The following is a 13,114-nucleotide window of genomic DNA, read 5'->3' as shown; positions in this document are numbered from 1 at the left end:
ACATATGCAGTTGGAGCCCTGGGTCAATCCATGTGTAGACTTTCGGTAGTGGTTTAGTCCCTGGAAGCTCTGGGGTTGGCATTGTTGTTCTTATGGGGTTGCAAGCTCCTTCAACTCTTTCAATACTTCCTCTAATTCCCCCCAAGGGGGTCCTGTTCTCAGTTCAGTGGTTTGCTGCTAGCATTGACCTCTGTATTGGACATGCTCTGGATGTGTCTCTCAGGAGAGATCTATATCCGGTCCCTTTCAGCCTGCATTTTTTAGTTTCATCAATCTTATCTAGTTTTGGTGACTGTATATATATGGGCCACATGTAGGACAGGCTCTGAATGGGCATTTCTTCAGCCTCTGCTCTAAACTTTGCTTCCATATCCCCTCCTATGCTAATTTTTTTCTCCTTTTAAGAAGGAGTGGGAGCATCCGCATTTTGGTCATCCTTCTTCTTGAACTTCCTGTGGTCTGTGGATTGCATCTTGAGTAATTCGAGTTTTTTGGCAAATATCCACTTATCAGTGAGTGCATACCAAGTGTGTTTTTCTGTGATTGGGTTACCTCACTCAGGATGATATTTTCTAGTTCATTCCATTTGCCTATGAATTTCATGAAGTCATTGTTTTTGATAGTGAGTAGTACTCCGTTGTGTAGATGTACCACATTTTCTGTATCCATTCCTCTGTAGAAAGACATCTGGGTTCTTTCCAGCTTTTCTGGCTATTATAAATAAGGCTGCTATGAACACAGTGGAGCATGTGTCTTTGTTATATGTTGGAGCATCTTTTGGGTATATGCCCAGGAGAGGTATAGCTGGGTCCTTAGGTAGTGGAATGTCCAATTTTCTGAGGAACCTCCAGATTGATTTCCAGAATGGTTGTACCAGTTTGCAATCCCACCAACAATGGAGAAGTGCTCTTTAGTCTTAAAAGTCATTGAGAACCTCAAAGAAATTTTTAATAGTAATATGCCAGTAGTTAGCATATATAATTAAAATTAGAATTAAATATACCTAAAATCTATTCATTTAAATATCTTTTTAGAAACAAACAACTAAGAGCTGGACCTAGAGCCCTGTGCTTTCTAGGCAAGCACTCTACCACTGAGTTACATCTCTGTTCTCCTCCCCTAGCTCCTTTTATATTTTATTTGAGATAAGCTCTTACTAAATTACCCAGTGTGGCCTCTAGCTTCTTTTGTAGCTGAAGCAAGACTTGAACTTGAGATTCTTCTGAATGAGACTTCTGAATAGTTAGGATAATAAGTGTATTGGGAAAACTTTGTCAAAAGTATCATCTTACATTTTTATAGATCTCCTCAATGCCTAGTTTAACCCAAAGCAGCTAGATTCTCAATCTACTTCTTCACTTAATCTTGCAAAAATTTTATATTCATTGAAGTTACTGAGGAAAATGTGGACTCAGGTAAGTGGTTGGAAAATAAAGGAGTATTTTAATAGTCATACACATAATAATGGTATTCTTTGGTACTATACCAAAGCTTACAGTTTTCAGTATCAACTGAGAGAAAAGTGAAGTTTTATATTTTACCACTTTATAGTTATATAATGTTTTAAATTTTAAGTGACCTTCTCATACATGTATAATTCTATCACATGATTGGGGAATCTTACATTATTGAAATATACAGATTTTGAACATTTCATTTTACACTATAAAAGTCAGGTTCAGTACTATCAATACTGACAATCAGATCATCTTTGGATCTTGAGAAACCATCAAACTCTAGGTGGCAGGAACAAATTACTGTACATCATCTGGATTTGCTAGGAAACTTAGATTCTGATATTGGTGACAATATTGCCACTCATTTTCCTCAAAGTGACAGACCCACTTTGTTCATTTTCAGGGAAATATCTTGAGCCTAAATACCTGTATTTATTCAGGGATAAATTATTAATTGACTGGAATAGGGGCACATAGCCTGCAGTTGACGTAGGGTCACATAGTTAATAAGCGGTTAATAGGGAGAACTGGGAATAGATTCCGGTATTTCAGAGTGTTTTTGTTGTATTGCCACATGTCTAAATTATGTGGGACTTACCAAAGCATGTTCTTACAATAGTGTGTATGGTGTTTTCCCTAGAGAGCATGAATGGTTTAAACAGGATTTGCCCAGTTACCTCTTTCCTGAAGACCCCTCCTATGATGCTAACGTCATTGATGATGAGGCTGTGAAAGAAGTATGTGAAAAATTTGAGTGTACAGAATCAGAAGTGATGAACAGTTTATACAGTGGTGACCCTCAAGACCAGCTCGCAGTGGCTTATCATCTCATCATTGACAATCGGAGAATAATGAACCAAGCCAGTGAGTTCTACCTCGCCTCCAGTCCTCCAACGGGTTCCTTCATGGACGATAGTGCCATGCATATTCCCCCCGGCCTGAAACCACATCCTGAAAGGATGCCACCTCTCATAGCAGACAGCCCCAAAGCACGCTGTCCACTGGATGCACTCAACACAACTAAGCCCAAATCTTTAGCTGTGAAAAAAGCCAAGTGGCACCTTGGGATCCGAAGCCAGAGCAAACCATACGACATTATGGCGGAGGTGTACCGAGCTATGAAGCAGCTGGACTTTGAATGGAAGGTAGGCATTGCAATGTACTAAGGCTGTTTGCACAAGAGATTTTTCTTATGTAAGTTGTCAAAGCAGTTCAGTATTGAGGGCCATGCAAAGTTGGTTTTGATTTAGAAATAATTGTAGCAGGCTTCATGCTTTTGGTTGACATGGTTCATTCTTTTAAATTATATAACACACAGTTAAAACATAATAAAGGACAAAGAGCTATTGATGCTGGGAACATATTTCGATTTACAGAATAGCATTTTTGGCCATGCAATTGAAATTATCTGCGAAAACAGCTCACCTCTTACATCATGGTTCATAGCAACAAAATGTCTGAAATCTTAAAAGGCAATTTCTTTCTAACTTTTTTCTCTTTTCAGGAAGTTTGTTTTCTCCCCATGCTTTTTTGGCATAGATGGTTGATGGCTAGGACAGCTAGTGTCCAGTATACATTATGCTATCCAGACATGTTCATTCAGTCAGCAATCCTCTTCCCCAAGTCCATCAATTCTCCTATCTAGACTTTATATCCTTGACTTGTTAGTTGCTTTACTCATGCTGCAACAAAATATCTGACAGATGGAAAGGGGAGGGAAGGAGGAGGAAGGGAGAGGGGAGGGAGGGGGAGGCAGTGAGGGGGTCAGAGGGAAGAGGAGAGAGGGGTCAGGGAGGGAGGGGGAGGCAGTGAGGGGGTCAGAGGGAAGAGGAGGGAGGGGTGGGGGGGGAGGGGGAGGCAGTGAGGGGGTCAGAGGGAAGAGGAGGGAGGGGTCAGGGAGGGAGGGAGGGAAGGTTCATTCAGACTCAGTGTTCTAGGACACAGGCCTCATCACAGCAGGACGTCAGGGAGGCAGGGGTGTGAGGCAGAAGTTCACTTCATGTTCAGTCAGGAAGCAGAACGCCGTCACTGCTGGTGCTCAGCCCACTGCCCCTTCCGCAGTTCAGGACTCCAGCCCTTCCCACTTCAGATCACATCATCCAGAAAATCTCTTACAGACGTGCCCAGAGGTGTGTCCTCGAGGTGATTGTAGACCTTGTCATATGACAGGATTAACCATCACAGTCTACCTTTGTCACCTGCATACTGGGTCACTTCAAAGCTGTAACCTTTCATCTCTTCTTCCTATAGAATCATAACCATCTCACGGTAGAAAGGGCGTTCAGTACAGCTTCAGAGGTCCCGATGGTCTTTAACACTGCCAACACTGTTCAGTGTTAGCTGTCACACTTCATTATGGCATATTTTTATTACTATCAGCACATATTTTTACTTTCTTTTTAACTTAGCATTTCATTGCAGTTTAACTCTATTTGAATATATATGGGACATTTTAAAAATAAGATATCAGGGTTGGGGATTTAGCTCATCCGCAAGCGCAAGGCCCTGGGTTCGGTCCCCAGCTCCGAAAAAAAAAGAAAAAGAAAAAGAAAAAAAAAAAAAGATATCCCTTTAACTAACTGTTGTTTTGTTTTTCCTTGAGGGTGATGAATGTGTGTTCTATCTTTCTTTCTTTCTTTCTATCTATCTATCTATCTATCTATCTATCTATCTATCTATCTATTTATCTATCTATCTATCTATCTATCTATCATCCATCCATCCATCCATCCATCCATCCATCCATCCATCCATCCATCCATTTTCCCCAAGATAGGACAAGTCCCATTACATCATTGTGGCTGTCCTAGAACTCATGTATAGCATGTATAGACCAGTTTGGCCTTGAACTCACAGAGATCCATCTGCCTCTGCCTCCAAGTGCTGGGATTAAAGGCATGTGCCACAACTGGCCTATTTTAATTTTTAAAAATAAGTTAATTCTTTAGCAACCTCATGCATGTATGAAATGAATTCTTGTTATTCTCCCAACTCTCTCTTATCCCCCTGCCTCGGTACCCCAGCTCTTCCCTACTTGTCCCCTTCCCGACTCGTGACTTAAGTCACTAGGGAGAAAAAAATTCAAATTTATCATATATCCAGTACATTTTATTACATCAGTTTAGTGTGCTCTCATTGATTGTTTTACTTGATTAAATAACATTACTTAAACTCAAGCCTTTGTCTTTTTTCTGAAGCTATTTTATTCAGTTAAAAACAACTTTGCTGGACCTAGTGGCTCATGACCATAGCACTGCCACTCCAGAATAAAACCTGAGATGGGAGAATCTCTCTAGATTTCAGACCAATGTGGGGCCTTGTCTTACTATGGAAATATGTAAATAAAAGGAAATCCAATATTTTTCAAATATCCATGGAAATATTTAGAAACTAATCTGACCAAAGTTCTGAAGACCCAGAATCCTCTTTATCTGAGCTGCAGTTTTCTGTCTCTCAAAGGTGCTAACACCATCCTCTGTTATGGTGGTATTTGGCTTTTATTGTTCTACCTGATGTAAACCACTAACATTCAGTTCTCAGCTACTCCTTCAAAACGACTGAAGAAAAGGCAACTGAGTGTGGTTAGTATCTGAGCTAAAGGCTAGACTATAGGATCTGAGTTTTTAACAAATGCTGCTGATAGTGGGATTAAAGATACCAAACTATTTGTAACATCGAAGTCAACCATAAATTCTTCTCTCCCTCGCCCATGTTTGCTTTTGATGTCCTTTGCTAAGATGGAGACATTGGGTACTTTTAAATATTTACCTATTTCCGGCTTTAGGTAGTGAATGCATACCATCTTCGAGTAAGAAGAAAAAACCCAGTGACTGGCAATTACGTGAAAATGAGCTTACAGCTTTACCTGGTTGACAATCGGAGCTATCTTCTAGACTTTAAAAGCATCGATGGTAAGGAGGCCAACAGGAATGAATCCTGAGAAAGAAAATCTGACACGATGTGACCTAGTGTTAAAATCATCACAAAGACATGGTGGGTGGGTCCTCTACTCTTAAAGCAGATCTAAACAAAATGTAAGTGAAACCAAACATGTAGCTTTAGCAGAAAATAAATTGCCAAGGATGTGAGGTAATTTCAGATGTAAGCATACTCCCTTTCATTTCCTTATAAATGCTGCATCCTATGTGGAGAAGGACTTAGGGGCCCACTGTCTGAAATGCCATGAATGGTGGGTGGGTACCGTGTTATGACTGTGGGAAGGGCGGGTTAGTGGCTCTTTTAAAACATTAACATGACAGTCCTTCCTAAGCTCCCCGCTCAGATCTGTTCTACTTCCCGTGCTCCTGCAGCTGTTTCCGGGGAGGACTTGGGCAAGTGCTCAGCAGGGCCGTTGCTTACTGATCTTTGGTCTTTTCAGATGAGGTGGTGGAGCAGAGGTCTGGTTCTTCAACACCTCAGCGCTCCTGTTCTGCTGCCGGCCTCCACAGACCTCGGTCAAGTGTCGATTCCAGCACAGCCGAGAACCATTCACTGTCTGGCTCTCTCACTGGTTCTTTGACTGGCAGCACTTTGTCCTCCGCTTCCCCGCGCCTGGGCAGTCATACCATGGATTTTTTTGAAATGTGCGCCAGTCTTATCACTGCTTTAGCCCGTTGATAACCCACCACCGGTCTCTGTCTTTCTGTTACCGCACTGTGAAATCACATACACTCTTCAAATTATTACCGCACTCTCGGGTACCACAGGCTCTGCAATAGAAGTTATGTGAACATTCCCAGGTGACATGCAGTGCTGCTGGAAACACAGAAATCTGGCCTTCTGTTTACTTTTAGAACTCTGTAACTCTGCTGTGCCTATGATAGGTATCAATAGCTAGGAACGGCTGAGTGCTGGTGAAGCTTGTTAACTTACACCCGTGAATTCACTACACATGGTGAGCACACCTCACTGATGAACCCGCTGATCTCGGGGTGGTTCGGTGGGACCGCCTTCCTTCACGTTTAGTTCATGTAAATCCTGTTTGCCTCCTAAATTTCCATAGGTGTCAGGCTGTCTAGGCACTCTTGGACAAGAAGATTCAGAAATAGAGTAACTGTCAGTGAAATATTATTTAAATGTAGAAATCCGAAAATCCTGTCCCCTTAAATATCAGAAACCAAAAGTCTTTTTTAATACTTTCTGCAAATACTGCCTAGTATTAGCCATACAGACTGTGTTTCTGATAATAGGAGCCCAGTCTCCTAGCTTCCTGACATTTGTGCAAGGCCCCTAGTTAAATCCCACTACCACAAAGCAATATAAAACCATGCAAAGTTAGTGCATAGTTAAAGGAAACAGGCAGATACCAACAGTCTCTTAAAAGGAAATCTATTCTTTGATCTCATTTGTGTTTATGAGACTGGGTAGCTGGGGGCTTGGGGGCGGGCTGGGAGTCACAGCCCTTGGGCATCTTTGCTAATCCACTTGAACTTTGTTATTGATGCCGAGTCCTCTCTCTTCCTCAGTAGCCACTGTCTTTGCTCATTGCTTTTCCCTTTTTTAACTCCTTTAGATCAAAACCTTGCTTTGGCCATAGGGTCTTTAAATACTTTCAAAGCTTGATCTGCTGTGACCTTCACTGTTGAACCTGATTGGACAGGGAAGCCTTAAATATTTAAAAGTATATTCTCCTGGAATAACTACATGTGTTGTTTACATATATATACATATGTATTGACACATCAGTGCTTTTAATCAAAAAAAAAAAAAACCAAACTTTTTTGTACAAGTTTTTTTTAATTTAAGATTAAAAAACACTATATAGCAAGATAGATAGTTAATTGATTATATGTTGTTTTGGTAAAAGTATTTTAAATTATGTGTAATTTATCTAATAATTATTTATTCATTTATTGTATTTATGTTGTAATTAACAAAATCATTGATCTGATTCACCCTAGAAAATATTAAGCTCTTGAAAAAAAGGTAACATTGCCTTGAAAGGTTTCTCCTCACCAAAAATAGTATATTTTCTATTTACCAAGAAGCAAATGAGACTGTTAGACCAAATTTTTCATTACAAAAGGCAAGTTTATCTATCTTTAAATAGCTTTTTGAATCAGGAATTTGCATCATACCACATCAGATAACTTCATAGTTCTTTTAAAAATGACGGTCAGTCTTTATCACTCTGACATCTCAGTAGTAAAAAAAAAAAAAAGGAACCTTTGCTCACTAATTGAGAAAGGAGGGTGGACAGTTTGAGGTACCTTAAGGTTTTAATCTTTGAAAGATTGCCATCTTGTGGTAATAGATGGTAATTTTAGTAGTTATTTTAATAACAATACTTAGTCCTGGTTTGTCTAATGTGTTTTATGAAGATGGCATAATTTTGGCTTCTCCAAATGTGTATGTATCATTTTTTTGTGGGGTAGGGGAGACCACCTCATAATGTTTGCTTAATTGTGATGTGGAAGACCTTGAAATAAGGAACTGATTGGATTCCTTACCTCTAATAACAGTATCCACAACATTTATGAAGGCAGGAAGGATGCAGAATGCTTTCTTAGTCTAGCGAATTTAAACCAAATTACTTTATGTGAGTGATTATGATGCCATTCGAGAGCTAAAAGTTATTTACTATTGTCTTACTCATTCTAGTTTTTATGGATAACCAGGTTGACAGTTAACCTGTTGAATTTTAGGAAAACCGAAGGTCATTTTGTTTCTTTTAACATTTTAAGACATGATTATTGAATGAATCTAGGTGATAGAGTAAGTTGGTTTGCAGAGAGAATTCAGTGACTCGTCTGGAAAAGAAGAGGCTGGGATATAGTCACAGCACAGGGTTTTCTTGCTCTGAGCAACAGAAAAGGAAAGAATTCTTTGCAATTTACAGTCTCCACATTTCGGTTAAGTATGACAGGTACTGAGTTTAGAGCAATCTATCCTCTTGGATCCTAGGAGAATTACTGTTAGGTTATAGATGTGGGCTTATTTATGTGGGCTGGAAATGGAGTCCATCTTTTTCCCAAAATAGTATTTCCTTAAACAAAGAAATCCTGCAGAATAGTTTTGGAATACATTGTGTTCTGCTCTGCACCTTGCAGAGGACAGTGACTATTAACACAAAAGACTTGCAGACTTTCAGAAAAAAACAAACCATATAACCATGCGAAACTCTACTTGGCCCAAGCTAGTTTACTCTTTTAAAACTTCTGCTGAGTATGGTTGCTTACCTGTAGTGCTACTGGGGAGTGTGAGGCAGGAAGATAGTTGGGGGCCTAATGACTAGATAGATAGCAAGATCTTGCTTCAAAGTAAACAGTAAAGAAACCTTAGCATCCCGTAAGAAAACATGAGTGCCACACACAGTGTGTTCATTAGTGACACTGAGTAGCACCTCTTTCCCAGAGCCGGATGCTAATTCAGAACCACTCCATTGACCGTGAACACATGTTCATCCTGAGTCACACTAATGGTTTTTACATAGAACATCTATTCCTTCTTTTTCCCTTAGTGGATGACTGAAAAGTCTTAGACAGTTACTTATGGAAAACCAGAAGAGTAAGAGACCAATGGCTTTCTGGTGTGGCTTCATGATGAGTGAATCAGTTTTATTCATTCTTCAGTGGTCACTGAACATTTTCTAAGTCCTTTTATTTAGGAAACCAAAACTAAAGCTGTCTCAAATTAAATCTACCAGGAGAGAAAAAAAACCTAAACCATTCACAGGTTAGGGTTTTGTTTTAATCAAGAAACCTTGTAAGAGACCCTTGCAACATCTGGTGGGAGCCTAAGCTAAGCAGAAACACTAAGTCCTTGTGTGCCAGGGAATTGGGTATGTGAAGCACATAATTCTCTCCTTTATACAGTAAGCTTTCCAGGACACTTCCTTAACTCTGGGTATACTCTTTCCTTAGCTAGTTTGTACTCAGGGAACACAGATTTGTGAGATGAAACACAATTTGGAAAATAATCATAAACAACCAAATCAGATTTTTATACTGCTTTATCTGTAGTCTCTACTGACATGTGAGCATGCTTAGTTAATGTGGGTCTTACACTGATATTCACAAAACTTAACAGCCTGGAACATACCTACCACAGACACTACAGCTCTGTCTGGTCACTGGTGACTAAGTTAAACTCCCAGTGTGAAGTCTCATACCTAAATGTGAGATCTGCCCTTAGCCTTGTCTGCTTTGTGTTTGGTTTTAAAGACCTAAAACTTTTCAGTCTGGCGACTTGTCCTTCAGTTCCTCTGTGGCTTGTTTAAGTAGGGATTATGACTTAGTATTCTTGGCAACTCTGTTGAAAACTTTGATGAAGGCTATGAGTGTAGTAAGTTTGATCTTGGACTTGGCCTCAATTTAAAACCCTAAAATGAAAGGGATTGATAAAGAGCTCTCGTCCCTTTGAGCTCTAAAGCCCTGCCTTGTTTAGTTCTTCAGAACATCAGGGTTAGTGTTCACATTTTATGTATTTGTGTCATACTAGTATGAGTGTTCTGTCTTAGTTTGAGGCATTTCAAAGGGACACTAACCATAACTACTTGGACTGCTGGAATGCAAAAATCAAAACATGGCATGGGATTTAGCATTAATTAGAAAATGACTGATATGTAGCAGAGGTGGTGTGATGCATTTCCAGGTCTGCTAATGCACCCTTGCAGTAAGCAGTCCAGTACGCAGGCTCAATAGTCTCTCCATAAGTCACAGTGCCATACATGTATTCATGTATGTATGCATACATGCACTCATGCAGTGGTGACCAATTGTTCATTGCCGTTGTATTCTTCTGGGCTGAGCGGTAAGCGTCTGTGAAACATCGGATAGACAAATAATAAAAACAAACACTGGTGTATTGTTTGTAAGTCCTGGAATGACATATAGTAGTTATAACTGAACATAGTTAATCTAATTATAAAAGCTCATTGATTGCACTAACTAGATGTAATTTTGTGAAGTATTTATGATTATATTGATTTTTATTGTAAGTATTTATAAGTTATTGAGGGTGCTTAAAATCCAGAAAAATCTCTAGGACATATTTTTTTCTGCAACTTTATTTATATGATTTTGGTGTGGGGAGTTTTGTACTGGGGATTGAGCCCAGGGCTTCACATGTATGAAGCAAGTGCTTAACTGCTGACCTAAACCCCATGACCTTAGTTACGTGATTTTTAAAGTACAGTCTCTTTTTGTAAAGGAAAATTAGCCCCAGTCCTACCTAAATGATCACAGTTTGTGACTGTTAGCTGAATTAGGCTTATCTAAATTTCATTTTGATAATTTTTTATTTTGTGCATAAATGGGACGACATTGTTTTTATGGAGTGTGTCTCTATGAACTACCTAATCACTATTGGCTTGATAGAAGTGCTCCAAGCCTTTTTAAACTTGGAAATGTAACTTAAGTTAATGAGCTTTAAACCATGCATATATGTATGTGTATATACATATGTATCATGTAAACAAGTTAGCAGCATCTTTACCAGCCTTTCTTGGAATATTTATGATGCCACTAAACAGTAATAGCATGAGAGACAGGCCCACAGTCTAGACTGGGTTGAGTTTTGATTAAACTTCTTCAGCCATAACCTGAACAGAATCAGGTCCCATCCGGAAGTTATCAGACTGCAGGCCTGTATTTTGTGAGCCAACAGTAATATTTACTGCCAGCCTTGCATAACAATGCCCTTTGTGACTGCATGTGACTTTTGGTAGCTGTAGTTTATGTCTAAAAGCAGTTCGAGTTTTATAGAGGTAATTCATGATTATTTGGACAAGCAGGGTGGGTAAATTCAAGTATATTTAAAGTGCAATTAAGGAAATTCTAGGGCATAATGTCTCCAGTTTAAAAAAAAGTCAAGGATTTGTAGAATGTCATAGAATGAAAAAAATATTGAGGAGACTTTTTAAAAGATAAGGTTTATACAGTGATTTTTTTTTTTAATTCAAGGTTTGCTACTTTGTGTTAATTTAAATTTTCAAAGAGACACCGAAGCCTCCTGGGAAAGAATTGCATTGTTATTTTTCTCCTGCTAGTCTGAATGTGCATTTTCACAGCTAAAAGTCTCTTGTAAATAAGGTTTGTTACCAAATTTGAAGCCCATTTTTTTTCTAAGTGGAGAACATTTTTCCAGAATTAAAGAGACACAGACCCACAGTCTACACAAAGAAAGAAAGAGTACCTGGTGCCTTCTCAAATACTTGCAGAGTAGCCGTAAACGTGTGTTCAAAGTCTGCTGCCCCCAGCTCCCCCGTTTTCCTGAGACCTGTCCCACAGGCGGTCACGTGGTTTGCTTCTGCCTTTTGGTTCCACTTGACCAGACCTTACAGCGTCACCATTGGAATGTCTTCACTGAATGCATTTTCTGTTCATTTGTTTCACTTTGTAAAGCCACCCGGGAAACTATTTGGCTGCCTTCTTATGCTTTTAAAATGAATGCAATTACTAGCAGTCTTTATATTTTAAAGTTTATAAAGAAAAGAAATGCAAAGCTAAGGACCGGATCTAATTGGATCTAATTCCCTGTTTGCTATTATGGCAGCACAAGGTATGTAACCTTGTGTAGTTTTCTCTTGTACAAAATGTGGATAATAACCTACCTCACAGATGTGTGTGAGAAACCGTTTGAAGGCCCCTAAGTAGGGGTTTCTAGTCCCATCTTCAATGTCAATCTTTCCTTTTTTACTAGACACCTTTGATAATGATAGAATGAGTATCTTGTTTTTAGATGTCATATGTAATAAGGGCATAGTGCTGAGAATGTTTAAGACACAGTTTCACAAATCATAATATTCTTACTGTAAGACACTTCAGAATTTCTTGAAAACCTCAAATGTTTAAATATCAGACCTGTCTTTTGATTCAATAAATATTGTTATTCAAAATGTTGTCTGAAGCTGCCTTAATGTACCAAAATACAGCTGTCAAGACTGTTCACAACTACTCATGGTTGTACTGTTTTGAGTGTTCATTGTGAGGTTGTTATGAACTATGATCTTGAGGGTCATAGTATTTTGATATTATTTTGGTAGGAATGGTTGTGTTTTTATCACATTTACTATAATACATTGATTTTTGAGTATAAAAAATAAAACAAAGTTGACAGATCTAGGTTATATCCATGATCATAACATAGTGTATTACTGGAGAGTAATAGTTTGATTTGCTTTTGGGGATACCCTGCATTCATCCTTAGCCTGTAAAATAGTCCCATAATGGCACAGTGCCAGAGTTCATCTCTATTTAAAAGCATTGTTAAGTTATTGAAATCGGGACTACTTTCTGTAATCAGTTTCAGAATAGGAACCAGCAGACTCACGGTGATTTTGTTTAAATGACTATAGATCATACTTTCAGTTTTATTTGTTATGCATTCTTGAGAGTTCAGTGATCAGTGGAGAGGACTTCTCTTCAGTAACCACGTAGAGAAGATCAGTGAATTGAGTAGCATTTCCTATGTGCAGATTATCTCTGATGGATGTTTCACTTGTGTGGGACTCCCTGGCAACAAACATAAGAGAAAAGTGGCCCATCTAATCGTGTGTCTGCATTTCCCACAAAGTCAAATTAAAGTCTGTTTAATTTGAAGGCTGTTTTTGTTTCTGTTCAGTAATTAGGCTAATATTCCATGTTCCAGCTAAGAGAAAGCTTCTTTAGAAAGAAATTGCTTGGGACTCTGTTGGCTCTTTCACACCGTCGCTGTCC

General features: G+C 39.0%; 1 protein-coding gene across 4 annotated transcripts in view; it reads left to right on the top strand.

Annotated features, from left to right (window-relative positions):
- The window catches only part of Prkaa2 (protein kinase AMP-activated catalytic subunit alpha 2), a 72,066-nt gene extending 59,772 nt beyond the window's left edge, over positions 1 to 12,294 (top strand). For 3 of the 4 annotated variants that reach the window (XM_063288460.1, XM_039110822.2, XM_039110823.2), the window contains 3 exons: positions 2,098 to 2,602; positions 5,242 to 5,368; positions 5,836 to 12,294. In XM_063288460.1, the coding sequence (XP_063144530.1) occupies positions 2,098 to 2,602; positions 5,242 to 5,368; positions 5,836 to 6,074 (871 nt within the window). In that variant the 3' untranslated portion in view covers positions 6,075 to 12,294. 4 annotated transcript variants of the gene reach the window in all.
- The last annotated feature ends 820 nt before the right edge of the window (positions 12,295 to 13,114 follow it).

This window comes from Rattus norvegicus, chromosome 5, assembly GCF_036323735.1.
Source record: "Rattus norvegicus strain BN/NHsdMcwi chromosome 5, GRCr8, whole genome shotgun sequence".
NCBI classification, from domain to species: domain Eukaryota; kingdom Metazoa; phylum Chordata; class Mammalia; order Rodentia; family Muridae; genus Rattus; species Rattus norvegicus.
Note: the sequence above shows the minus strand (reverse complement) of the source record. Positions and strands in the feature narration are given on the sequence as shown.